Source organism: Leucopleurus acutus (genome assembly GCF_964270905.1).
Source record: "Leucopleurus acutus genome assembly, chromosome: 2".
In the NCBI taxonomy this organism is placed as follows: Eukaryota; Metazoa; Chordata; class Mammalia; order Artiodactyla; family Delphinidae; genus Leucopleurus; species Leucopleurus acutus.
The window spans coordinates 149,950,361-149,977,923 of NC_139143.1; the positions used below are offsets into that span (position 1 = coordinate 149,950,361).

General features: G+C 48.2%; 2 protein-coding genes across 4 annotated transcripts in view; both read left to right on the forward strand.

The window, feature by feature from the left end:
• The window catches only part of ORC1 (origin recognition complex subunit 1), a gene marked incomplete at both ends in the record, with an annotated part of 28,443 nt that extends 20,902 nt beyond the window's left edge, over positions 1-7,541 (forward strand). For both annotated transcript variants that reach the window (XM_082832338.1, XM_082832339.1), the window contains 3 exons: positions 2,335-2,504; positions 3,051-3,138; positions 7,347-7,541. In XM_082832338.1, coding sequence (XP_082688464.1) covers positions 2,335-2,504; positions 3,051-3,138; positions 7,347-7,541 — 453 coding nt within the window. The remainder of the gene's footprint in view (positions 1-2,334; positions 2,505-3,050; positions 3,139-7,346) is intronic.
• A 3,148-nt stretch (positions 7,542-10,689) lies between these two features.
• Positions 10,690-25,162, forward strand: CC2D1B (coiled-coil and C2 domain containing 1B). 2 transcript variants are annotated; one of them, XM_082833287.1, is made up of 25 exons: positions 10,733-10,798; positions 11,053-11,120; positions 12,312-12,434; positions 13,581-13,725; positions 14,853-14,956; positions 15,332-15,484; positions 15,922-16,047; positions 16,249-16,408; positions 16,604-16,785; positions 16,967-17,042; positions 17,146-17,256; positions 17,339-17,469; positions 17,676-17,748; positions 17,943-18,079; positions 18,497-18,614; positions 18,698-18,870; positions 19,269-19,394; positions 20,398-20,456; positions 20,544-20,660; positions 21,047-21,120; positions 21,268-21,326; positions 21,554-21,605; positions 22,084-22,183; positions 22,350-22,440; positions 23,652-25,162. In XM_082833287.1, the coding sequence occupies exons 3-25, from the start codon at positions 12,369-12,371 to the stop codon at positions 23,778-23,780; spliced, it is 2,562 nt and encodes an 853-aa protein (XP_082689413.1). In that variant the 5' UTR covers positions 10,733-10,798; positions 11,053-11,120; positions 12,312-12,368; the 3' UTR covers positions 23,781-25,162. The 2 variants fall into 2 exon arrangements, with proteins under 2 accessions (XP_082689414.1, XP_082689413.1); XM_082833288.1 differs by lacking the exon at positions 11,053-11,120 and having other exon boundaries at positions 10,690-10,798.
• The last annotated feature ends 2,401 nt before the right edge of the window (positions 25,163-27,563 follow it).

Genomic DNA, 27,563 nt, shown 5'->3' on the forward strand with positions numbered 1-27,563 from the left:
TTCATTTAGTTTGTTTGTACTTCTGTCAGTTACTGAGGGGCACTACCAACTGGGACCATTTTTAAACAAAATTCTCTAGTTGAGGTTTTTAGGAGAACATAAATTTGGGGTACAAATCCACGTGAGGGCTTGTGGTTGCAAAGACTTGGTGAGTTTTTGTCACCCTACACCCACCTAACGCCAAGGTCACAACAGGCCATTTTTCTTGCCATCCCTTCTGCGTGATAAGTCTTTCACTCACCCTCATACTGGAGGTCGGGTCCCAAGGTCTTTTCTTAGATTCCATGTTGGGTGGCCCCAGCTTTTTCTTTTGTCTCCCTCACCCCAGAAGCAGTCAAAAAGACTACTTACGGTCGCCAAGGTTCACAGGTACCCTCAGAGTGGGAAGTGCTTTGGGTGTTTTCTAGTCTCCCAGGGTCACCTGTCCACTTTGATTCTAGGCCTCTGAGCAGCCCTTGAGTCCCTGCTATTAACCACTGTATGGTGCTGCTTCACACAGAGGAAAGGAGGAGTGATAGGGCGGAAACATCCCCAGGACATCCTCACCAGCTGAATATGGGAGATTAGAAGGAGGGAATAATATACGCTGGTGCTCATGTTTCCGTCTTGGGTTACTGGAAAAGTGATTTTTGTTTTGAATGTCTTATATTTGAATTCTGAAAACAGAAATAGACACAAAACATTTAAAAACTCCTATAATCCTGTCTGTCATACTGAGTGAAGTAAGTCAGAAAGAGAAAAACAAATATTGTATATTAACGCATATATGTGGAACCTAGAAAAATGGTACAGGTGAACCTATTTGCAGAGCAGGAATAGAGATGCAGATGTACAGAGCGGACATGTGGACACGGGGGAGGGGTGGGGTGGGGAGGATGGGATGAACTGGGAGACTGGGATTGACATAAATACACTACCATGTGTAAAACAGATAGCTAGTGGGAACCTGCTGTATAGCGCAGGAAGCTCAGCTTGGTGCTCTGTGATGACCTGGATGGGTGGGATGGGGGGGGAGGGAGGTCCAAGAGGGAGGGAATATATGTATACATGTATTCATTTCGTTGTACAGCAGAAACTAACACAACATTGTAAAGCAACTATACCCCAATTGAAAAAAGAGTCAAAAAATAAAAAAATAAAATCTCCTATAATCCCACTTCCCAGAAATGACTCCTTCTAATGTCTTAGTTTTTGGTGTGTGTATGCCTGCGCATGCATGTATGTGTATGCCTATATGCTTTGCTTTTTTAAACTTAATGTTTTATAATTGGAAGAAAATAGTTACTTTGGGACGCTATCAGGCAGGATGTCATCGCCCGCGATGGTTGTCAGGCGAATGATGGGGTTGCTGGCAAGCACTGGGAATATACAAACAGAAATCCTTGCAGGCAATGGTGACTCCAGGAGTTCCCGCAGTTAAATTTAAAATGCAAGAGCCCTCCTATATCATCTTGGGAGAGAGTATAGGATTCCCCGTAAAGGGAGCCCAGGAGCCCCTCAGCCTCTGTGCACATGGAAAGGAAGGCAGGCACAAAAGCAGAGCCATTGGCATGGGGGGTTGGTCTAATTCATCTAACCACAGATTCCTCTGGGTCCTCCAGCTTCATGGCTTCCTTCCCTCTTGATTCTGGTTCATTTAGCCATTGACCAGGTAGTTTCCAAAATTCATCACATGCTGTGAGGGAGGCTCAGGCTGTGGCTTTTTTTTTTTTTTTCCGGTACACGGGCCTCTCACTGTTGTGGCCTCTCCCGTTGTGGAGCACAGGCTCCGGACACGCAGGCTCAGCGGCCATGGCTCACGGGCCCAGCCGCTCCGCAGCATGTGGGATCTTCCCGGACCGGGGCACGAACCCGTGTCTCCTGCATCGGCAGGCGGACTCTCAACCACTGCGCCACCAGGGAAGCCCCAGACTGTGGCTTTATCTCCAAAATAGGCTCCACCTCAGCCTCTTGGCTTTTTCTCTTCATGCAAGGAACAAGACCCTTGTGTCTCAAGATGGTTCAGTAATGATCTTGGGCCAAAGGTCTCTTCTTTTAGATTTCTTCATTTTTCTAATATTAAATAAAGTTGAGAATTTCTGTCTCTTCCATTCTGGAATTATCTGTAAGGCCAAGACAAAGGTGTGGTGTGGACTTGGGGAAAAGTCCCGGACAGTATAATAATTTATATCTGAGCTCCCACCAGGTTCCCAGCCAGGGCCAAGTACTTAATTTCATGCTTAAGTCCATTCCCAGCCCTGCCCTTCCTTTTTATCTGAACACAGAATCAGTTGGTTTTTCTTCTGGGTTGAGACGGCAAGGGGATCTCGAGGAATAAAATGTTCCCTCTTGTAGGTAGCAGCCCTCTCTGGAGATGCACGACGCTGCCTGGACATTTGTAGGCGTGCCACAGAGATTTGTGAGTTCTCCTGCCAGAAGCCCGACTCCCCTGGCCTGGTCACTACAGCCCACTTACTGGAAGCAGTAGAGGAGATGTTTTCATCGTCATACATCACTGCCATCAAGTAAGACGCTTCTGCTTCCTGACCCTGAACCTCCCTTGGAAGACCACTGGAGAGGGCCATGGAAGCATGCTTCCCTTTCAAAGCTTTTACTCATACAACCTGCATTTACTGACAGTGCTGTCCCTTTTCTTAAGAGGCATAGTCTAGTCAAAGAGACAGAAATGTAATCCTAGTATAATAGGAGAATAATTACCATGTATTGAGTTACACTATAGGTGTTTATGAAGTAAAGTGCTGTGGAAACAAGAAGAAGGAAGTAGCTACTTCTCTCACATTGAATGATATACTCAACCATGAAATGGGGGTGCTGGTACATGTCCAGATATAGTTGCTGTGTTCCCTTACTTCCAAAGTGTTATTTTTCATATCATTTTGAGACTTTGAGGGGAAGGGAAATCCTTGCCAAATCATACAGGAATATAGGAGGAAATAGTCCCAAGTTTTTTTCTCTCTCTTCTTTAAAGACACAGAGAAGTTTTATTTGGCTTTCCTTGGGTTGGTGGTACAGCCACTTAGGAGAATTCACATCTCCTCATTTTCTTTAAGGAATTCCTCCGTTCTGGAACAGAGCTTCCTGAGAGCCATCCTTGCAGAGTTCCGTCGATCAGGACTGGAGGAAGCAACATTTCAACAGGTGATTGATCTACTTTTTAAAAAATCCTGTTTTGGTCTGGTGCCTTTAAAATATAATATGTGGGAATTTTAACCACTGTGTAATAGTCTGTCTCTATTTTGTGCCAACCTGATTATGCTAAAGAATATCAAACCAGCACCTATTTTTATGTGATATTTAATTGAGTTGCATGAGGAGAGACCATTAGCAAATGGTTTCCGCATATTAGATTGAGGCTTTACTATGTGCCAGATACTTTTCTGGGAGTGGGAGATTCAAAGATGAGCAAGACAAAAGTTGCTGCCCTGATACAGCTTATGGTGTAGTGTGGGGCAAAGCTTTCAGAACAAGCCTTGTTTAAAAACAAATCACAACCATCACCCTGATACCAAATCCAGACAAAGATGTCACAAAGAAAGAAAACTACAGGCCAATATCACTGATGAACATAGATGTAAAAATCCTCAACAAAATACTAGCAAACAGAATACAACAGCACATTAAAAGTATCATATACCCTGATCAAGTGGGGCTTATCCCAGGAATGCAAGGATTCTTCAATATATGCAAATCAATCAATGTAATAAACCATATTAACAAATTGAAGGAGAAAAACCATATGATCATCTCAATAGATGCAGAAAAAGCTTTTGACAAAATTCAACACCTGTTTATGATAGAAACCCTCTAGAAAGTAGGCAAGAGGGAACTTAACCTGAACTTAATAAAGGCTATATATGACAAACCCACAGCCAACATTGTTCTTAATGGTGAAAAACTGAAACCATTTCCACTAAGATCAGGAAAAAGACAAGGTTGCCCACTCTCACCACTGTTATTCAACATAGTTTTGGAAGTTTTAGCCACAGCAATCCAAGACGAAAAAGAAATAAAAGGAATCTAAATCAGAAAAGAAGTAAAGCTGTCACTGTTTGCAGATGACATCATACTATACATAGAGAATCCTAAAGATGCTACCAGAAAACTGCTAGAGCTAATCAATGAATTTGGTAAAGTAGCAGGATACAAAATTAATGCACAGAAATATCTTGCATTCCTATACGCTAATGATGAAAAATCTGAAAGAGAAATTAAGGAAACACTCCCATTTACCATTGCAACAAAAAGAATGAAATACCTAGGAATAAACCTACCTTAGGAGACAAAAGACCTGTATGCAGAAAACTATAAGACACTGATGAAAGAAATTAAAGATGATACAAACAGAAGGAGAGATATACCATGTTCTTGGATTGGAAGAATCAACATTGTGAAAATGACTGTACTACCCAAAGCAATCTACAGATTCAGTGCAATCCCTATCAAACTACCACTGGCATTTTTCACAGAACTAGGACAAAAAATTTCACAATCTGCATGGAAACACAAAAGACCCCGAATAGCCTAAGCAATCTTGAAAAATAAAAACGGAGCTGGAGGAATCAGGCTCCCAGACTTCAGACTATACCACAAAGCTACAGTAATCAAGACAGTACGGTACTGGCATAAAAACAGAAATATAGATCAGTGGAAAGGATAGAAAGCCCAGAGATAAACCCACGCACCTATGGTCACCTTATTTTTGATAAAGGAGGCAAGAATATACGACGGAGAAAAGACAGCCTCTTTAATAAGTGGTGCTGGCAAAACTGGACAGCTACGTGTAAAAGAATGAAATTAGAATACTCCCTAACATCATATACAAAAATAAACTCAAAATGGATTAGAGACCTAAATATAAGGCCAGACACTATAAAACTCTTAGAGGAAAACATAGGCAGAACACTCTGACATAAATCACAGCAAGATCCTTTTTGACCCACCTCCTAGAGAAATGGAAATAAAAACAAAAACAAATAGGACCTAATGAAACTTAAAAGCTTTTGCACAGCAAAGGAAACCATATACAAGACGAAAAGACAACCCTCAGAATGGGAGAAAATATTTGCATGTGAGCACCTGACAAAGGATTAATCTCCAAAATTTACAAGCAGCTCATGCAGCTCAATATCACAAAAACAAACAACCCAATCCAAAAGTGGGCAGAAGACCTAAACAGACATTTCTCCAAAGAAGATATACAGATTGCCAACAAACACATGAAAGAACGCTCAACATCACTAATCATTAGAGAAATGCAAATCAAAACTACAATGAGGTATCACCTCACACCAGTCAGAATGGCCATCATCAAAAAATCTATAAACAATAAATGCTGGAGAGGGTGTGGAGAAAAGGGAGCCCTCTTGCACTCTTGGTGGGAATGTAAATTGATACAGCCACTATGGAGAACAGTATGGGGGTTCCTTAAAAAGCTAAAAATAAGGGGCTTCCCTGGTGGCACAGTGGTTGAGAGTCTGCCTGCTGATGCAGGGGACACGGGTTCGTGCCCTGGTCTGGGAAGATCCCACGTGCCACGGAGCGGCTAGGCCCATGAGCCATGGCCACTGAGCCTGTGTGTCCAGAGCCTGTGCTCCGCAACGGGAGAGGCCACAACAATGAGAGGCCCGCGTACTGCAAAAAAAAAAAAAAGCTAAAAATAGAATTACCATACGACCCAGCAATCCCACTACTGGGCATATACCCTGAGAAAACCATAATTCAAAAACAGTCATGTACCACAATGTTCATTGCAGCTGCATTTACAATATCCAGGACATGGAAGCAACCTAAGTGTCCATCGACAGACGAATGGACAAAGAAGATGTGGCACATATATACAATGCAATATTACTCAGCCATATAAAGAAATGAAATTGAGTTATTTGTAGTGAGGTGGATGGACCTAGAGTCTGTCATACAGAGTGAAGTAAGTCAGAAAGACAAAAACAAATACCGTATGCTAACACATATACATGGAATCTAAAAAAAAACAAATGGACAGGAATAAATACTCAGAAGTAGAGAATGGACCTGAGGACACGGGGAGGGGAAGGGTAAGCTGGGATGAAGTGAGAGAGTAGCATTGACATATATACACTACCAAATGTAAAACAGATACCTAGTGGGAAGCAGCTGCATAGCACAGGGAGAGCAGCTTGGTGCTTTGTGACCACCTAGAGGGGTGGGATAGGGAGGGTGGGAGGGAGACGCAAGAAGGAGGAGATATGGGGATATATGTATATGTATAGCTGATTCACTTTGTTATAAAGCAGAAACTAACACACCATTGTAAAGCAGTTATACTCCAATAAAGATGTTAAAAAAAATCACAAAGATAAATCCAAACACTCTGAGAATAATTTCAACTATATCAAGTAAAAGGAATCATTAGGGCTTGGGCCTTAGTGGTTTATTAAAGGTGTTTAAGTATATACCTGGGAGTTTGTGTATCTGTGTGTATGAGTATGTTTTAGACAAATAGAGATGTCAGGAAAACATTTTCCTTCCAGCTGTTTATTTCCTTTAAGCTTTTCTTCTTTAAATTCTTTTTTTTTTTTTTTTTGCGGTACGCGGGCCTCTCACTGTTGTGGCCTCTCCCGTGTGGAGCACAGGCTCCGGACGCGCAGGCTCAGCGGCCATGGCTCATGGGCCTAGCTGCTCCGCAGCATGTGGTATCTTTCCGGACCGGGGCACGAACCTGTGTCCCCTGCATCAGCAGGCGGACTCTCAACCAGTGCGCCACCAGGGAAGCCCCTAAATTCTTTTTTTAAACATTTAGTCGCTAGTTATGTTTTGCCCGTTTTTGTTTTTGTAAAGCCTGAGACAGCTCTTCTGCAGAGAGTGACCTGTATTCTCTCTAGGCCTTTGAGCTTTTCCAAGGGACATGCCTTGGCACCTGCTCACTGTTTCTCCCAAGGAAAATGCCCTGATAGCAAAATTTGACTTGAATTATGACAGTCTCAGTAGGAACACTCAGCCCCTCGAGATGAGGACTGTTTGTATAACTGTGACAGTTACTAAGCATATTATATCTGTTAACTCATGAGGGATATTGTAGTATATTTAATAGATAAAACTGAAGCTCAAAAAGTGAAATAACTGGCCCGGGTTTCTTATTTAGGTAATTGGCAGAACCAGGGTTCAGACCTGCTGTTGTCTGATTCCGAGGCCAGTACTACATTCTGCCCCTGTGTTTGTGCCCCACTGGGGCACCCCTTGATGCCTTCTGAGGTACTGAGTATCCTGGAAAAGAAGTGTCTCATTGTCCCAAAAAAAGAAATAATGATTGGATACAGACCCAGGACTACCTTCTGGCAGCTGACCTCAGGTTTGTTTTTTGTTTCTAGGTATACACTCAACACGTGGCACTGTGCAGGATGGAGGGTCTCCCGTACCCCACCATGTCAGAGACCATGGCGGTGTGCTCTCATCTAGGCTCCTGCCGCCTCCTCCTTGTGGAGCCCAGCAGGAATGACCTGCTCCTTCGTGTGCGGCTCAACGTCAGCCAGGATGACGTTTTATATGCACTGAAAGAAGAGTGAAGGGCTTCACAAGGAAGAACTATGGTCTGCTGTTTTTAAAGAGCCCTGTTTCCATTTCCTAAGCACATGGAATCATTGTAGCAAAGTATACTGAACAGCAATGGCTGTCATGTATTTTGCAATTTTCCATTAAATCATTTGCTTTTTCTGGAGTCTTTGGGAAGTTTTATAGTCATTACAAACATCAAATTATAAAATGAAACCATCCTTCCTACACTAGGCCCTCTTTCTGGGTTTTATTTCTGTTAGTAGCCCTGACATTTATTTAATGGTAACATACCATGTATATAAATACAAGCACACAGTTACGGTATCTATATAAAATAGTTCCAGGAGAGTAAGTAAGAAATTACTTATATTGGTTGCCTCTGGGAAAGAACTGGATGGCTACCTTCAGGGTTAGAGGAAGACATTCACTGTATGTCATTATGTATCTCTTAACTTTTGAACAATGTGAGTGTAATATACTTAGCACATAAAAAGGAACTGCTGGAAATAATATCAGTAATAAATAATCCCTAGTAACAAATAGCTAGAAAATGGAATTTTTAAAAAGATACCATTTATCATAGAAACAAATCTTTAAATAAAAAATACTTAGATGGCACAGAATATATAAGGTACCTAGGAATAAATCTAATAAATGTAATTAATCTCTAAATAGAAATCAATTCCAATTAAAATCTTGGTAGGGTTTTTTGGTATAACTTTGCAAGTTAATTCTGATAAACCAACAATAGAACAAACTGACATCTAAAAACCTCATGTCAGCTACTGAGAAAATATATCATCCATGTCATAGTCCTGCCAGAAAGGTTTGACCTCAATCTACTGATGAGAAAAATTATCAGGTAAATCAAAATTGAGGGAAAAATATTCACAAAGCAATGATTCCTCTTCAAAAATATTCATATCACAAAAGAAGAAAAAAATGGAGAAACTATTCTAAACTAAAGGAGACTAGAGAAATGAGAGCTAAATAGCTAAGTAGACTGTAAGAACCTTGATTGGGTCATGGATTTAAGAGATAAAAACAGTTATAAGCATTATTATGGACTATATTCATATTAGGTAATAGGATTATGTAAATGTTAAATTTTGTGGGTGTGATAAATTATTGTGGTTGTGTAGGAGAATGTCCTTGTTCTTAAGAGAATCATGATAAGACATTTATGAGTGAAATATAACATCTGCAACAAATTAAATAGCTCAAAAAATACATAGATACATATATTTATAACTGCTCGTAATGGACTAAGGATCAGTATCAGAATATTTTAAAGCATTATACAATAAGAAAAAGGAAAATGGGTAAATAAGGCATCCACAGAATAAGAAATATAACCAACAAAATGGAAACATAGTAAAAGAGGCCTGCAAGTCAAAACACTTTCACATCTATTAAAAAAAAATCTTTCCATGGTGATATGGAACAATTGGAAACCAAATGCCCCATTGATGTAAGTGTAAACTAGAACAACTGCATTGGAGATAATTTGGAAATATTTAGTCTATAAAATCCTATGAGCCCCCAATTTCACTCCTAGGAATATACCCTAGAGAAACACATGTAAACACTAGGAATTATATACAAGAATATTCATAGCACTGTAATGGCAAGCCATTGGAAAAGTGAATTATTTTCATACTGTGAGATAACATACAGAAATGAAAAATAATAAGTATCAATGGATGAAGCTAAAATAAGTATCAATGGATGAAGCTAAAAACAAGGTCGAGTAAAAAAAGGAGTTGAAGAATATTTGCAGTGATAACAATGATATAATGTCAAAGCTTGCAAAAAAACCCACTATGGTTTGCTTAAGGATGTACACATACATAGTAGAAATGCTCAGGAATAATAAACACCAAATTCAGGAGATTGAATATCTCTTTGGGAAAGGGTTGTAACATGAGAGGTGGCGAGGGGGCTTCAAGAGTATTGTACTGGTTTTTCTTAAACTTGCGGTAAGTGCCCATGTATTTGTTAATTCACACAATAAATAGTAACTATTTATTTAGTGCCTACTGTGTACCATGCGCTGCTCTAGACACTGAAGTTAAAGAACAAACAAAAGCTCCTGCCTTTATGGAGTTTGCATTCTAGCAAATGTGAAATATTGTACATTTTTGTATGTCTTAAATGTTTCATTATAAAACATTTTAAAGTTTAATGAGAAGAAATATGGGAGTGAAACTTCCATTTTATTTCTTTTCAACATTCTTTTTTTTTTTTTTTTTGGCTGCTCTACCTTATGGCTTGCAGCCTCTTAGTTCCCAGACCAAGAACTGCAGTCGGGGCCTCAGCAGTGAGAGCACAGAGTCCTAACCTCTGGACCACCAGGGAGTTCCCTGAACATTCCATTTTAAAATAGTAAAGACAGTCTCTTCTTCAGGAAATCACCAAAAAGCAATAAGGAGGTGGAAAAGCTCTTTGTCCAAGGAAACTGGAAGATAAAAGTTTAGGAAATAGGCAGGAGGAAGTGATTTGCAAGGTTTTAGATGGAAGATTCCTTCCCCCTACCCTCCAATTGCATTGCATTGCCCTACCGGATAGCGGAGTAAGAACTTGGTGTTAAAAGACAGTAAGAACTGTCTGAAGTAACTTTATAAAGAGGTGCAATGAACACTGCCTTTCATATCTTTATTCAACCCGCCTTCTGATTGGAAAAGGTACATTTAAGTGCTGAATAAGAAGAAGATGGTGAGCCCCATTTCTCTTTCTTAGAGACTCAGTTACACAGGGCACTGCGGAAGATGGTGAGCAGAGAAACCGCTCCTCTAGGGCGGAGGCTGCACCATCCTCACCTCCACGCCGAGGGGCGGGACGAGGACTTGAGGCTAGATAAGTGAGCTTACGCCCAAACAGCCTCAGAGTGGGAGTGAGGGAGAAGCTTGGCGGGTAAATTGTATTAATAAATGGGCAAGGACAGGGTTCAAACCTGCTGCGTTTGCACAAGCAGCCGGACAACCCTGAACTGTACAACAACCCTCCGTGAAAACTTCGCGTTACCTGCCCGAAGGCGCCTGCGCGCTGAGAACCTCACCCTTGGAGTCACCTGTTGGAGCGCCACGCCCGCTTTGCCTTGCGCATGCGTAGTACGCGCCGCACCGGTCGTGGAGTCACGTGTTAGAGCGCGAGGCGCCTCCCGCCGGGGCGCTTCCTGTCGCGGCTTCCTCGGCGGCCCAGGGGCCGCGGGAGGCCTGGGCGGTCCCCGGCGGGAGAAGGCCCGGGTCGGTTTCGGATCCGCCTCGAGGTATGCCACGATCCCGCCCACTGGCGAGGGAAGAGGAGGGGACGGCGGGGGAGATGGAGGCGGCTGGGCAGGGCAGGGCGGCGCGTCCTGCAGCTCGGGAGTGGGGTCCCCGGCTTCCCCTCCCCTGCGCACTCCCTGCCCTTCTCTCGCCTGAGCCCGGGCCTGGTACAGCACCGCTGCCCGCAGCCCGGTGCCCCCGGAGCCGCAGACTTGGCGCGTCTCACTGACCCGCTGACTCCGTGTCACCCGCTCAGTTGACCGCCAGCTGTTCACCCAAGTCACTGAAATCTGACGCCTGGAGTCATCCTGAGCGCCCCCTCCCGTGAGTGCACATCTAGTTAACCTCCGAGCCCTGTTGATTTTACCCCCTAACTGGAGTCGGTCCACTTCTTTCCATCCCCAATGCCGCCCCCACGCTGTCTCAGCTTCTCCCCTTTCGCCGAGACCGTTGCAAGATGCTCGGTGCCGAGACGGCTTCCAGCCTGGGTTCGCCCTCCTACTTCCTTCCTTTCTGCAGCCAGAGAGAGGGATGCTTCTGAATCGCCGACCTGATCGCATCACGTCCATTGCCTTCAGAATCATGCCCAAACTCCTTTAGGCTTAAAGGTTTTTCTCTTTTGCCCCTTGCTCACCTTTTCAGCTTCGCTTGTACCATTTCCTGCCTCACACTTTATGCCCCACTAATCCCAGTATAGTTTTCCTGTGCAGGTCAAGCTGTTGTCACCTCAGAACCATTATCAGGTTGTTCCCTATGTTTGGAATCCTATTCCCCTTCCTTCCCCCCAAAACCTTCATAACTCAGCACGGGCACCACCGTCTCCAAGAAGCCTTTTCTCTCTGCTGGGTAAGGGGCCGCCCGTGGGCACCCATGGCCCCTGGCGCAGCCCTGTGTGGGTTTTGTCCAGTGATAAGGGACGCTCCACCATGTAAATGTTCTTTGAGGACTGACACCATGTCAGATTCATTCTTGCGCTCCCAATGCCCAGGACACTCTGATGCACAGTAGGTCCTATGAATGGTTGTGAGGTCTCTGAGTGAATCAGAATGCTGAGTCAGATTTCTCTAGAGCAGAACTGTCCAATAGAACTTTCTGCAGTGATGAAAATGTTCATTATCTGTGCTGGCTGATGGTAGCCACTCGCTGAGGAACAGGATTTTTAACTTGATTAAATTTAAACATACACAGACACATATGGCTACTGTGTTTAACAGCACAGTTTTAGAGCCTTTCTGAATCCTACCCACCCTGTACCTAGAGTTACTTCCCTGAACCTGCCTTCTTAAGCCACTCACCACTCAAGCACTTGGGTTTAATCCAAATTTGTCAGTCAGTTCGGTAACTTTTTATTGTGTCCACACTCCCCCCCTTAAGCCTATTAACAGGTGGCCACGTCCCTTTCATCTTCCATGGTGCTTGCTTCAGTGCTATACTTCCAGGGCTGGTGTTAAGCATTGCCTTCTTTCTCTGAGTTGGGAGTTTACTAACCACACCCTTTGGGGGCGGGGCTTCTAGGCTGCTCCAGTCTGAGCCTCTTCGCCTCCCCATTAGACGAGTGTCCAGGCTGCCAAGATGCCAGGGCCAAGACCTCGGAAGGGCCCTCAGGCCAGTGACCAGGGTGTGGCAGCTGCCAAGCAGGTACGGATATACAGCCCCCTTTACCTTCACCTTCACCTCTGGGTCAGTCTGAGCGTGAGGGTCTCTGACAACTCGGGCAAACTGGGTCACGTGTGTGGTTTCCCTGTTCGTCTAGAGACTTTGAGCCAGGCCTCCTGGAGTTGGTAGAACCCTTAGAGACCCTCTGACCCGCCCCTGCCACACACCTGTGGGAGATGAGGCCTGCACTCTCGTGTGTTTCATCCCAGGCTTCCTCCTGCCGTGGCCACCTCCGTGTGAATGCTCTGGAGGGTTCAGGAACCGCCAGAGTTTAGGGTGTTCTGATGGAGTCTCAGTGCGCTCATGGATTCCTCATTTAGGGCCACAGCTTTGCTTGCCCACAACTTGGGCTGTGGCCCAAGTCGGGGACTGATGGGGTCTCTAATTTTCTCCCTTTATTTCTTCTGGGTGCAAGTTCTGAGACTTCTTAGCCCATTTTTATTGTCTTAAAAGAGGCAGGTAAGGGAGGTGGTAGGATAAGGGGCATAGACTCAAGACACAAGACCTTATTTTAAATTCTAGCTCTGCCACTTACAAGGCTGTCTCAGTTTCATCTGAAAATGGAGATAAAAATAGGACCTACCTTAGAGTAGTCAAAGTCATAGAGACAAAGAGTAGAATAGTGGTTATGGGGTGGGGGGGCAATGGGGAGTTGTTTAATGGGTACAGAGTTTACAGAGTTTCAGTTTTGCAAGATAAGTGTTCTGTGGACGGATGGTGGTGATTGCTGCATAACAATGTGGATGTACTTAACACCGCTGAACTCTACACTTAAAAGCTGTTAAGATGGTGGTTTTCACACTACATGTGTTTTACCACAATTTAAAAGAAAATAGGACGTATCTCAGGATTATGAGAAGTAACTGAGATGGTCACAGAGAATGCTGCTACGTACCCTGCCCGGCAGGTAGTGCTGTTAGTGTTGCTAGTAATCATAATGGTAGTGTGGTCTTACTGGGTTCTTTGTAGAGTCACCAGGGAGATAAGCATCCCACGGGGTAATGTTGCAGGCCTCAGTTTCCCTTTCTGCACATTAGGCCCCACAGACAGCGAAGGAGCTGCTGAGCTCCTGGAGGCTGGCTCTGGGGCTGGGCTCCACCCTCTGCCTCGTTGTGTGTCTCCTCTCAGCTTGGGCTGTTCATGGAGTTCAGCCCTGAGGACATGCTGCTGGGGATGGAGGAGACTGAAGATGATGGGGACCTGGAGGCTGAGCTGCTGGCCCTCACTGGGGAAGCAGGGACCACAGGCAAGAAGCCAGCACCCAAGGGGCAGGGTGAGTTTGGAGCACTTGATGCTGGGGCCAGGTGGGCTCTGCAGGGGGTGGGGAGCCGGCCAGATCATCCGGTCCTTCTGATATCCATGTCCCTTCTGCAGCATTCCCACCAAGAGGCCATCTTGCCCTGCTCACTTGGCTGTGTGATGGGGAGCTCACTCCTTTCTGGACTGCGCCCTCTCCCTTGTGGACAGTCAGCAGTCTGAGTCACAGGCTGACTCAGGTCCCTATCCTTAGCCCTAGCCAGGGCCTGGTATAGACTAGGGGCTCAGCACAGGCTGAACTGGGCACATAATGAGTGCACAGAAATTGTGTCAAATGAATGAATAAGTGGTATGTCCCTCCCCAGCTTGGAAGAGGACAGAGACCTGAAGCCTGGGAGGGTCAGAGGGTCTAAACCAGGAACCCTTAGAAAGAACCATCTCCCATCCCGTGTGCTCCTGAGCTGAGGACAAGGAGAGGACCCAAGAAGGGGCTCACTGGTTGGGGAGAACGATGGCCATCACTTCTCTCTCAGTCCAAACCTGCTTTGGGTTTGATGAGCCTGGGTTTGAATCTTGGCTCTGCCATTTACCAGGATTGCAATGTTAGGAAAATTAATAAAGTTCTCAGTTTACTCATACATAAAATGTGGATAGTATTACCTGTCTTTTTTTTTTTTTTTTTTTTTTTTTGGCTACACTGCACAGCTTGTGGGATCTTAGTTCCCCAATCAGGGATTGAACCCAGGCCCTCGGCAGTGAAAGCGCAGAGTCCTAACCTCTGGACCGCCAGGAGTTCCCAGTATTACCTGTCTTGCAGAATTACTGTGAAGCTCAAATGAATGTTAAAAATCTTTATATATATGTGAAAGGTGTGGTTAGGGGGAATGGATGGATATGTCTGTGAATAACTACCACAGCAAAAGTGCCAAGAAGGGAGCAGCTTGTTGCCTGTTGGAGGGCCTGGACAGGTTTCCCTGCTGAGGGTCTTCTGCACTGGGTCATAAAGGAAGAGCAGAGGTGGGACTTTGGCTGTCGGGGGGAAGGAGGATTTCTACCTGGGTGTGCCTGCCAGCTCAGTGGATTGAAGTCCCTCCTTTACTCCTTGGGAATCTTCTCTGAGTTGCTGTGACCCTCTTCCCCCAGCCCCACTGCCTATGGCCCACATCGAGAAGTTGGCGGCAGACTGCCTGCGGGATGTGGAGGAGGAGGAGGAGGAGGAAGGGCTGGAGGACGATGCAGACTTGCTGGTGCGTCTGCCGGGCTGGCGTTGGAGGGCTCTGTGGTCAAGCCTGCGGAGGAGGCCTGGGGTGCTTCCCTCTGTGTGCGCTGATGTTGACTGAGTGCCTTGCCCTTCTTGGGCCCTTTTCCTGACTGTGTGGTGTGAGCTCTGTCCCCTTTGATGTGTGGTCTGAGCTCTGTACTTGGGGATTTTCAGATTTGGAGGCTTCACTGATTTCAAGCCTATCCCTGGTCAGATTAAAGGAGTGTTTTGGTAAAGGGGACTTTCAGGCACAGTGAGTGATACTGGGAAATACTGCTGGGGGAGAGTGTCCTTGGTTCTCAGGTCCTGTCGTGGGTATGGTCATGAGGCTCCCCAGCTCCTGGGACTTGTGTCTCCCCAGACTGAGCTGCAGGAGGTCCTGGGTGCAGATGAGGAGGCTGGGCCCTTGGATGGCGAGGAGACAGCCAGCCCAGGTGGCTCTGAGAAGGAACAGGAGAACATTGAACCTGCAGTGCAGACAGCTCTCCTAACAGCTTCAGTCCCAGAGGCTCAGGTGGGTTCTGGAGGGTCCATCGTGCCTTTGTCCATGTCCTTTGTGCCTGCATGTCCATGTATAACACACACGGAGCACGGCTTGCCTGGGAATACTGTGAACTCTTTTCAGGGCCCTCCTTCAGCAGCTGCCCCAAGCAGAGGCTGAGCCCAAGAAACTCCTTGGTGGTTGCCGGCCTCAAAGGCCTCTCTGTTCTCCCAGACCGCCCCCTGCAGCCATTTCCTGGCCTCCACAGATTGTCTGGGCCTCTGTGTTTGCCTCTGACATGGCCTCTGGCCTCTCCAGTGAGTCTTTGCCTCCCACCTTGAGGCTTTTAGGTTCTTCCTTCTCCTTGAATCCAAGAGCTTCGTTTTCCGGGGCAGCTTCCTTGCAGGGAGGGAGCAGCAAGGGCCTGGCTGGCCCTGGAGTGGTGGGGCCCTGAACTCAAGTATCTACAGGCTGGAGGGCCTCAGGGGCTGCAGGCTCTGCTGGAGGATCGGATCCACAACTACCGGGAGGCGGTGGCCAGTGCCAAGGAGACGGGTGAAGCGGCCAAAGCCAGGCGCTGTGAGCGCGGCCTGAAGGTGGGTTGGGCTCGGCTGGGGAGCAGGGCTATTCGTGGGGCTGAGGGCGGTGAGGGCAGAGGGTGAGGCACCGGAGGAGCTTGGGCCAGCGGAGGGGAAGCCTCCCCGCCAGCCTCGCAGAGGGGAAGGATCCTGGGCCTGTCTTTGAGCAGGGTCCAGGCCGTGATGGCTGGCTAGGTTTCTGGTTCTTCTCTCCCTCAGACTCTGGAGTCCCAGCTGGCTGCTGTGAGGAAAGGCAGGAAGATCAGTGAGGATGAGATCCCACCTCCAGTGGCCTTGGGCAAGAGGCCCCTGGCCCCTCAGGAAACAACCAGCAGGAACCCTGAAGCAGAACCCCCAGCTCCCCCCTCCGTGGAGCCAGGTATCTGGAGAGAGTCAGATCCCATCCTGGTTCCCAAGGTCAGAGCCCAAGGCCTGCCTCCCCATCCTGCCATTGTTCCCTTGCTGTCAGTCACACCTTCCCTAAGAGGTCCTCAGGCCAACCAGACCTGGAGGCACTGGTGACCTTCTTCTTTGACCTTCATGTCCTCTCTGTGGACTTTTTGTTTCTCCATAGACAACCCCTCCCAGCCTGAGACAAGCCTCTTGGGCAACCCTAGTATTTCTGGGCCCCCTGATTCAGACCCAGACCCACAGGCCTTGCTGTTGGCCCGACAGAGAGAGTACAAAGTGGCTGCCCTGAACGCCAAGCGGGCTGGAGACCTAGATCGTGCCCGAGAGCTCATGAGGATTGGGAAGGTATGGCATCTGGTTCAGAGGTCCTGTGTCCAATCCCTCATTTCACAGATGGGACGGTGACCTGCTCAAGGTCACACAGCTCGACTGGGCTTCAGTGAGACTGGCCTGAGGGGGAGTTTTTCAGCCCAGATCCTTGGGGTTCCCTGGCTTATGCCCACACCTGCTTTTCTTCCTGCTGCAGAGATTTGGGGCCGTCCTGGAGGCCCTGGAGAAGGGGCAGCCTGTGGACCTGAGTGCCATGCCCCCAGCACCTGAGGGTCAGTGTGGGAATGGGCGGGGGGAGCCTGCTCAGGCTGGGGCTGGGGCTGGCCAGGCACCCCACCCACACCTACATCTACACCTCTGCTCTGGGTCCCCCAGACCTGAAGCCCCTCCCACAGGCTTCCAAGGCCTCCACAGCACCCGCAGAGGTACACCCAGCAGTAGAGCGAGTGCAGCCAGTGATGGCCCCTGACATCCCGGCCACCCCAGGTAGGACCGGATGATGAGACTATGGAGTGGGGGCCTGGGGGGAGGCAGGCAGAGCTGAGGCCGTCTCCTTTCTCCTTTCAAGTGGCCCCTACTGAGCCACAGACAGTGCTAGACGCCCTGCAGCAGAGGCTGAACAAGTACCGTGAGGCAGGCACCCAGGCTCGGGGCAGTGGGGATGAGCGCAAGGCCCGGATGCACGAGCGTATTGCCAAGGTGGGCCTGCAGCCTCCCTCCTTGGCTGGCTGCTGTCTGTCTGCTCCCTGGTCTTTGAGTCTTCATCTGTCTCTCTCTGGAGCTCTTGCTGCCTCAGGGGCGCTTTTTCCTCCTGGGGCTGCTGTCTTTGTCCTCTTCCTGTCTCTCCCTGAGTGGAGCCTGCAGACTGCTGCCCACCATCAACCCCTCCCTTCCTTCCCTTGCAGCAATACCAAGATGCCATTCGAGCCCACCGAGCAGGACGGAAAGTTGACTTTGCTGAGCTGCCTGTTCCTCCAGGTGAGTGGGGCTTGGCCTGGGGGCTTATGAGGTCCCTGAGCAGGATGGGGGGAAATGATTTCTCACAGATCTGCCTCCGCTCTGCAGGAGGCACCCATCCCAGCCGTGCCCAGGAGGACCCACACAGGACCGGCAGCAATCGGGTGCCTCCCCAGGGCTACCTGAACCCTCTCCCCGTTGTCTCTCTTCTACAGGATTCCCCCCTATACCTGGCTGGGAGCCCCCTGTGGGTACCGAGGAGGACGTGGTGGCAGCTACTTTAGCAGCTGCCCAGAAACTGGCCTCCTCGGATGATGCAGCCCCCGCAGAGGAAGACGAGGACGAGGACAAGGTTTGGCTGAGTGCCCGAGGCTCCAGGGGTTGGTGGGGGGAAACAGCAGATGAGGGGTGAACCCAAACACTGGTGTCCAGCGAGGTAGATATTCTTTCTTCTACTTTACAGAGAAAAAACTTGGGCAAGGGCACCCAGCTAGGAATTAGCAGAGCTGGATTCAGACCAAGGTGTTTCTGACTCCAGAGCCCAGGTTTGATCCCCATTACCCTGCTGTCTCATGTTGGGAGGTTAGCTCAGAGAGCTTTTGAGGCTTCTTCTAGCTCTGAGACTCTCTAGGGCCCACGAGGGAAAGCCATTCCTTTCAGGTCACACAGCGAGTAAGTAGTACAGTGTTAGGAAGAGAGCCCGAGTCTGGAAACTGCCATGGCCGGGGTGGGGAACAGCCTCCTGTGACAGCCTCCTGGGCACCTGCAGGATAAGCCCCCAGCCCAGGCCCCAGTGGCCAAGAAGCCAGCACAGCCTCTGGTCCCTTCATCCCGGCCCCTGCCTGAGCCCAAAGCCTCGAGTTCTAAGGAGTCACTGAGTCCGGCTGGTGAGTTGGGGAGAAGAGGGATGGAGGAGTGAAGGCTCTAGTGAGAGGCAGGCATGGCTCTGACCAGCGTCCCCTCCCTCCAGTGCGAGAACAGGTGGCCCTGCTGCAGGCACGGAAACTGCAGTACCAGCGGGCAGCCCTGCAGGCCAAGCGTGGCCAGGACCTGGAGCAGGCCAAAGCCCATCTGCGGGTGGCCAAATCCCTTGAGGCTCAGATCATCCAGGTGCGGGCTGGCCGACCTGTGGACCTCTCCAAGGTGAGTGTCGCCTGGTTAATGAGCAGCAGGACTTCTCAGGCAGAGAGGTGGGTGGCCGGCTGGACATGCAGACTGAACAAGGTGGCTGCTTGGAGGAGGTGGGACCTGAGTAGGATGTGGTGACAGCTGAGAAAGCCTTGTGCTTATGCATCTCTCTGTCCCAGGACCCCAGGGGAGGCCAGGGGGGCTGCCTGTGGTGAGAGCTGACCAGGATGGGCAAGGCCAGAGGAAAGCAGAGCATTGTAGCAGCCTGGGATAGGATGGCAGGCAATGAGTTACCATCACTGGAGGTTACTACAGGCTGGAGAAACATTTCGTTTGGATTCCTGTGTCTGTTAGGCTCAGTAGAAGAATAATCTAACTCTTGAGGCCCCTGAGGGGCCTTGTGACCTGGGCAGGTGCCTTCACCCTTAACGGATGAGGAGGGCGACTTCATCCTGATCCACCATGAGGACCTGCGACTCTCTCAGAAGGCTGAGGAGGTGTATGCCCAGCTACAAAAAATGCTTCTGGAGCAACATGAGGTCAGTAAACTGCTTGTCTGTCCTCCCCTTTCAGTGCCCACAGCCTCCCCTTGGTGAAAGGCAAGATAGGATTCAAATTCTAGCTCTTCTACTTACTTGGCTGTGTGATCTTGGGTAAGGCACTTCCCTTCTCTGAACCACATTTTCTTCGTCTATAAAATGGATGATTAATGCCCCTCTTGCAGGGTGGTTATGAAGTTCAAACAGAGTGCAGGGGGAATTACTTTGAAGATGGGAGGAAGAAGTGTTTGGGGAGACAGATATGCGTGTGTGTGTGTGTGTGTGTGTGTGTGTGTGTGTGTGTATGTAAGATATACATAGATGTATAACTGGGTGTATGTGTGTATCTATCTGAACGGCTGCCTGCAAGTCTGCTTTCTAAAGTGATGTTTCTATTAGGTTTTTTTTTAAATTTATTAATTAGTTTATTTTTGGCTGCCTTGGGTCTTTTTTGCTGTGCGTGGGCTTTCTCTAGTTGCGGCAAGCTCGGGCTACTCTTCATTGCCGTGCGTGGGCTTCTCATTGCCGTGGCTTCTCTTGTTGTGGAGCACGGACTCTAGGAGCACAGGCTTCAGTAGTTGTGGCTTGCGGGCTCAGTAGTTGTGGCTCGTGGGCTCTAGAGCTCAGACTCAGTAGTTGTGGCGCACGGGCTTAGTTGCTCCGTGGCATGTGGGATCTGCCCGGACCAGGGCTCGAAATCGTGTCCCCTGAATTGGCAGGCGGATTCTTAACCACTGCGCCACCAGGGAAGTCCCTTTCTGTTAGGTTTTAACGAAGAATAGGAGTTTGCTAAGGGAATTTAGAGGAATAGCTATCCTCAGGAGAGGAAACAGCAAAAACTCAGAGAAGTGCAATGGGACTTGGGAGCAGTGAACTTGAGGTATGTGTTGGAGGAGAGGGGTGAGGCTACAGAAGGTTGGACCTTTCAGAAGTCAGGCCTCGAAGGCCAACCTAGACGGGTCCTGCTCTGAACTCTGGATTCACTCTGAGCCCCCATTTTCAGAAGTGTGTGCTGTTCTCCAAGCAGTTTATGCACCAGGGCAATGTGGCCGAGACTACCCGGTAAGTGCGGGGCTGGGGCTGGAGCTTGTGGGGTGGGGAGCAGAAAATGAGCCCTGCCATGCTGATGTGCACACCTGTCCCTGTCAGGTTTGAGAATCTTGCTCAAGACCGCAAGAAGCAGCTTGAGATCCTGCAGCTGGCCCAGGCCCAGGGCCTTGACCCTCCCAGCCACCACTTTGAGCTGAAGACATTCCAAACTGTGAGGTGCCAAAGCCTAAGGGAGACCGTGGCTCCAGGCAGGGACTGGGCAAGAAGCTGGGAGCCAGGGGTGGAGACTTAGGCTCCTTGAGTGAAGCTTCCCAGGCTTGACCCTGAAGTAGGCCCTGGGGCTGGGGAGCAGTAGGACATGGTGCCTGTCTGTGAGGAGGGGCTCAGAGCTGTGTGGTGGCTGGGGAAAGAGCCCTGGACTAGGGGTCACAGACCGAGGTCTGCACGCCAGCTCTGCTGCTTCTACTCAGACAAGCTTTGCTTCCCTGGGCCCACTCTCCTCTTGGCCACCACCCTGCTGGGTAGGCAGCCACTGGAAGAGGGGACCTTTTCCTACTGCTCTCCTTCACTTTGGGCTCTTTCTCCTTGCTTCGTGGCTCTAGGATCTTTGCAGAACTGAACAGCACAGAAATGCATCTGATTGTTGTCCGGGGAATGAACCTCCCAGCCCCTCCAGGTAGCCCTAGGGCCACCCCTACTCTAAGAGGCACTTGTCTAGACCCTCCACTCCTGGCTGCTTAAGGAGGCACTGGCTCTCCCTCTGCATCAAGTGCTGGACTCCTGGCTACTCCCTCTGACCCTGACTCCTGCTTCTCCTTCATAGGGGTGACCCCTGATGACTTGGATGCTTTTGTGCGGTTTGAGTTCCACTATCCTAATTCGGTGAGATTCAGGTAGCAATAGGATCCTGTGAACCCCATCTTCCCTTCCAGGGCCCTGTGCTCTATTTCTCCCCATCCCTGGAGTCTGGCTATAGGGAGGGGTTTGAAGACCCTTGGGCCCATTCCCTCTATGGGTCCCTTCCCTCAGCATTGATGTAGCCCAGAGTTCCTGGCCCTGTATCTCTGTTTTTTCAAGCTGTCCTGACTCCTCTCTTCTCACTGCTTTAGGACCAGGCTCAAAAAAACAAAACAGCTGTGGTGAAAAACACAAACTCTCCAGGTGAGGACCCACGTGAGGGCTGCTTTCTCCTCCCTCTCACCCTCTGATATATCTGTGCAGCACTTGTGTTTCCAGAGTGCTTTCAGATCTATTATCTTACTTGGTCTTCTCAGCTTAGGAGATAAAGGCAGGTATTACTACTACTTCTCTAAGGTAACTGGGGAAACTGAAGCTCAGAGAGGTAGAGGGACTTGCCTAGGGCCTCACAGCAAGGAGATGGTGGAAACAGGACTTGAATCCAGGAATCCTGACTCCAAATTCCAAGCCTTTCCCATTTTGGTTTGATCTGTGTCTAACAAGAACTGTCCAAGTGGACTTCAAGGCCAGGACCTCGATGCTCTCTCTACCTCCCTCTGGTGGCAGTGACTCCGAATTGCAGGCAGAAAGATTGAGAGGGGAGGCCAGCCCTGGGCCAGTTTCCACTTCATCAGGAAATCCCTGAGAGCCAAGTTCCTCTGTGTTCTCCCCACTCTTGCAGAATTTAATCAGCTCTTCAAACTAAACATCAACCGAAACCACCGGGGCTTCAGGAGGGTGATTCAAAGCAAAGGAATCAAGTTTGAAATCTTCCACAAAGGGTGAGGGCTCTGGTCAGTCACACTGCCAAGGTGGGCTGGGGGGAAGGATTGCTTTCTGTTGCTGCTGCTGCCCCTGCTACTATTCAGTTTTCTTGTGCTGGGTTTAGCCAGCTCATTTCTGCCTTGCCTGCCCAGTCCAATCCTCTGCTGACTCTTGGCTTTCCAGATCCTTCTTCAGAAGTGACAAGCTGGTCGGCACAGCCCACCTGAAACTGGAGCGTCTGGAGAATGAGTGTGAGATCAGAGAGATTGTGGAGGTAGGGTGGGCAAATTGGAGGACTTGGCAAGAAAAGAGCCAACGTTCACTGAACATCAGTCCCTGTTGTGGGGTTTTTGTGCCCATTAATTCAAAAATATCCATAAGTGTGCTATAGAGTATGTGCTATGCCCATTTCACAAATGAAGAGATTCAGAGGGTCTGAGAAAATTTCACAGCGTCACCCAGAGAGGAAGTAGCTACAGTCCTTCCAAGATGCTCTGCACTACTCAGGCTCCCAGGGATGGTGGACTAGGGGGCTTTTGAGGGGCCTGATCACAGCTGTCAACTTGGCACACACAGATTCCTAGGTGTCTGGGGGCAGGTTATGGTTGAGGCAGTTGTCTGGCAACGTGATGAAGTAGAACAAACTCTGGACATAAAGTTGATAATGTATTTCCTGAGGAGGGACCCACCAGAACACAGCTAGTCCGTGTTTAGGAATCAGCCCCAGACAGCTCCTTAAGCTTCCCTGAACTCACTGAATTTCACAGGGACTCCCAGAACTTGCCCCTGATGATGAGGCAACTAAGGTTCCCAGAGGAGAAGGGTGTTCCACAAGCTCGGACAGAGCCTCTCTGGCACAACTAGGCCCAGACCCTGGCTGATGCCTTCGTAGGCTGGGGCTTTTCCCACTACATTGCCTCTGCCTGTTAGGGGGAGTTCTTAAGTGGGGCCTGTATCAGCCCCAGTGAGGTTGGTTAGACTTCACAATTCTGTAGCACTGCTTTGAACTCCAGCCGCCCCGTCTCCTGCATAGGAGGGAAGTAGCGTGGTGGCTGGAAAGACAAGCACGTCCTGACCTTGCTGCACAGTGGCTGTGTGACGGTATCATTCACTTCTCTGGGCCATCTGTGAACTGAAGTTTTGGGCTCAGTGATTTTTCAGGCTGCACCTTGAAGCCAGAGCATTTCTTCCAGGAGTTGCCAAGGGGACTGTGGGGAAAATTGAGTAAGCAGAGCTCTAGGTTTCTCACTTCCACTTCAGAGCATTGCTGCTTATTTGGATTTACATATGACTTTTTAAATAAGACTTACCTAAAACCACCACCATCAAACAGCAGGAGGGTGGGGTTGTCCTGAGATGGAGACTCTGGTGTTGAGATGCAGGATGCTTTTAGCTCCTCTCTCTCCTCACCTGTGAGCACAGGGAGCTCCCTGCTCCCCACCCCTTTCCCCTCAGTTACCATCTCCCTCTCCGTGGTCCTCACAGGTCCTGGACGGAAGGAAGCCCACTGGGGGCAAGCTGGAGGTGAAGGTGAGGCTGCGGGAGCCTCTGAGTGGCCAGGATGTGCAGATGGTCACCGAGAACTGGCTGGTCCTGGAGCCCAGGGGCCTGTGAGGTGGGCAGCTCTCTGGGCCCTTAGAACCTCTGTCCCCTGCTCACTGCCTGGGCCCTCCAGGGACCCTTCCAGTACTCAACTCATATCTAAGGAGAAAGCCTAGGAATTTCTCATCTGTGAGGAAGACCAAGAGGCAAAACTGTTGGTTGGGTAGTGCTCAGGCTCAGTGTCTCGTGATCTTCAGCAGAACTGGGGAAGGAAGTTAACTTTCCCAGGTCTGTCTTCAGGAAACCTTTTCTAAACTCTACTTGTACATTCGCTGCAGTTTAGACTTCCTGAGCTTTGTGCCCTTGTGCAACAGAGGGTCAATGTAGGGAGTGGAGTCAGGCCAGCAATTCCTCTCCAGCTTCCCCCCCACCCGCCCCCCGGCTTTGCTGGCGATATAGCGGTCATTGTACATAAAGGAGATGCTGCTGCACAAGCACCAAAGACCTGTTAAGTACTTGCATATTGACCACGGCCTAGTCTTTTCTGTTGCTGGCCCCTCCCCAGGCCTCCACCCAAACAGGCTGGATTCCAAGATTCCCCCTACCCCTCCATCTGGGGGAGGGCAAGGACAGCCTCACTGCTCTGCCATGGAGCCTTGTCACCCCTTAACCCCTGGGTAGCAACTGCTTGCAGCTTGCCCCGGCCCCCAGTTGCACCATTTCTAGATGTGCCTTTAAAAGATAGAACTGTAAGGGATGGGAAAACTCGAGTGTGATCTGGACATCCCGCCACACCCCCTGCTTTGGGTGGGGGCAGGGTTCTGTGACTCCAGGTGGCCAGTGGCAGCCTATCCCACACAACTCAGTTTACCCCCTCAGTTTGCCCTGCCTGTGCCTGTGCCTTGGTTCCTGACAGCTGCTGCACTAGCCTCCCTGCTTCTCAGAGCTCTCAGTGGAAGTTTGTTCAGGACTGTGTGGTGGGAAGTAAGGGTAGGGCTGTGTTGGGTTTGGTCCATGTACCTAAGACTGAAAGAATGTTAACTAGGAAAGAAAAACTATATATATATGTGTATATATATTATGTAGCTGATTTTATTTAAGAAACTAGGTCTAATTAACTCATTGTAGGGGATTTACACTCTCCTCACAAAGTAACCATGAAAGTCCTAAACAAAAGCCCTGCTGCTCCCTGTCACTTTTTAAAGCCAGAGTGGCAGTAACATTTGTTAATTGACAGAAACTGCTGCTATGGCTTCCTCTAGAGACAGGGCAGGGGAAGCCTTGCCTCTTCAGCTCATCACCTAGGGAAATCCCTTCGTTTCTTCCCAAGAAATTCTCCTTTGGCTTTGTTTTTCTGAATGGATGGAAATAATGGAGGGATTTATAGTTGCAACAGATTTAATGTTCAAAACTGCAATATTCTACATCTCTTAGAAATAAACTTTAATACCGCATCTTTTTTCCCCCTTTTTTTGAAGCATTAAGTTCAACAAAGCATTCCTGAAGATAATTTTTTAAGGCTTTATGTAAAACAGATACATTCAACTTACTGATCACTATAGCATTGCAAATGCACAGCTCGGGGATTGAGCTTTTGTGTGTGTGTCTTTTTCTGGGATGGAGCCGGACCATGCTTCCCTGCCCTTAAGAGCAGAGCTTACAGTGGGTAACAGAGCAGGGACAACAAATAACTTTTCTGAGAGCTTGCTGGCCAGTCTTACCTATCAGAGTGAACTACCAAAAATTCCATTGATGTGAGCCTTAACCCTTAAATGCAGTCGTATCTGTATGTCATACAAGCAGCCATCTAGAATGAAAAGGAGGGGTGTTAGCCCTCCTAAGGTGGCCTAGAGCAAAGAGGGGTGGCAAAGAGGGTTCCTGACTCAACCTAGTCTTCCCCGCAGGGTTTGCACCCAACTCACCAGTGCTAAGAGGGCTTGAAGCTTCTGCCAGCCCTAGGAATTTCTAAACTCACTCCTCTGCTAGAAATTTGATAGGAAGTTTTCTGTGGCTCAGAGATTTCCCATCATAACCTGTTCAATTTCATTCTGCTTAACTGCCCTTTGCTTTTTGGAAAACAGAACTTCCAGGCTGAGAGAGGCAAGACAAAGCCGCCCACTGGACTTAGAGACTAAGGTTCTTAAAAGGCCTTTGTTTTAGCCACGGCATGCAGGGGTCACTGGCATGGGAGGAGCCTGCCCAGCTTCATCTTCTCCTAAGATTTATCCAAATGCAGCAACTCAGCATCGCAGATTAGTGACTTATGAGCAGTTGAGAACCAGCCACAACCCAAATCATTTTTAAATTTTAAAATTTCTTTTCAATTTAGTGCAAGACACATTTTCTTATGAATTAGTGAACTGAATAAAATATGGAAGAAATTTATCTCAGAATCAGGAAGTCTTGCTCACAATTAAAGGGCAGACTAGTTTATTATTTTCCTTTCTTATAGCACTATTCTGAAACCTGCATTGTTGCTTCCCAATTTTTGAGCGCTTGTTTTCCAAATATGTGTGGGCAGCTCTTAAAAGACCTTGCCCCTTAAGTAAAGGCTACAGGGCTTCCCTGGTGGCGCAGTGGTTGAGAGTCCGCCTGCCGATGCAGGGGACATGGGTTCGTGCCCCGGTCCGCAGAGCGGCTGGGCCCGTGAGCCATGGCCGCTGAGCCTGCGTGTCCGGAGCCTGTGCTCTGCAACGGGAGAGGCCACAACGGTGAGAGGCCCACGTACCGCAAAAAAAAAAAAAAAAAGTAAAAAAAAAGTAAAGGCAACTGCTTTTAAGATGAAACTGTGGAGCTGAGACTGGTAGAAGGTAGAGGCAGGTAGCTTGCACCTGGTCCAGTTCCATCACAGATAGATTCTTCCCTTCTCTGGGCCTCAGCTTCCCAAACTCTAAAATGGGCGTTATCATTCCTATTCTGCTCCTTGTCCCTTCTGGCTACATTACAATCCTCCAAATCCCATTACTGTCATTATTAAAATTATTTTAGCATTATTATTAAAATAGAAACCACCGTCACAAACTTGCTCTAGAAACAGTGTTAAGCAGATTGCTTGCTTGTTGTCTGAAATGCATTAAATGCATAAATTATTCCCCAGATGACTATTTATGATAGAAGTAAATTCAGTTGGAAATTCTGAGCTCACCAGCATTCAGGAAACACTGTGCATGAGGGAAGACACTAGATGGGAACTTATACAGGGCAAAGTTGCATATTTCTGTAGCCCTAGAGTCTGGTAGGTGCTCAGATAAGAGTTGATAAAAAGAAATGGAGAAACTACATTGCCGAGCATTTGGTAAGAATTTAGTTTTTAAAAATTTAATGTTACCAGAATGGCAATTTCTGTTCCTCTTTATAAGGATCTCTGTATCTCGATCTAAGTTTACATTATAGAAGAATCTGCCTTATTTAGAAATGTGATGTTTCAGTTCTATACAACATACAGTGTATAAAAACAAAAATGAAACGAGGGAAAACAGTGAACTAGCTTTGGCTATTTTATGCCCAATTCCACAAGATGATTTTACTAAACATAAAGGACATTTTATGCAATTGAGAATGGACCTGACTGTGCAGGGCCAGAGTAGGGGAATTTAAAAGTTTGCACTGATCCCAAAAGGTATGTATAACTGCAAGATCTATTTAGGTGGCAGGAAGAAAGGTAACTTCTCTAGGAGGACAGGACCAAGGGAGCCAGCTCCTACAGAAGCTCCGATTTATATTTAGACCAAGCTAGATGTTACACCCAAATACCGACTACCAGTATTATTAACCCTGTTATTAATACCCAAGTGCATCCTGTGCCTGTCAGGTTTGGGGGGTGACAGTCCAAGGGCTCGGTCCTTACAAGCTGGT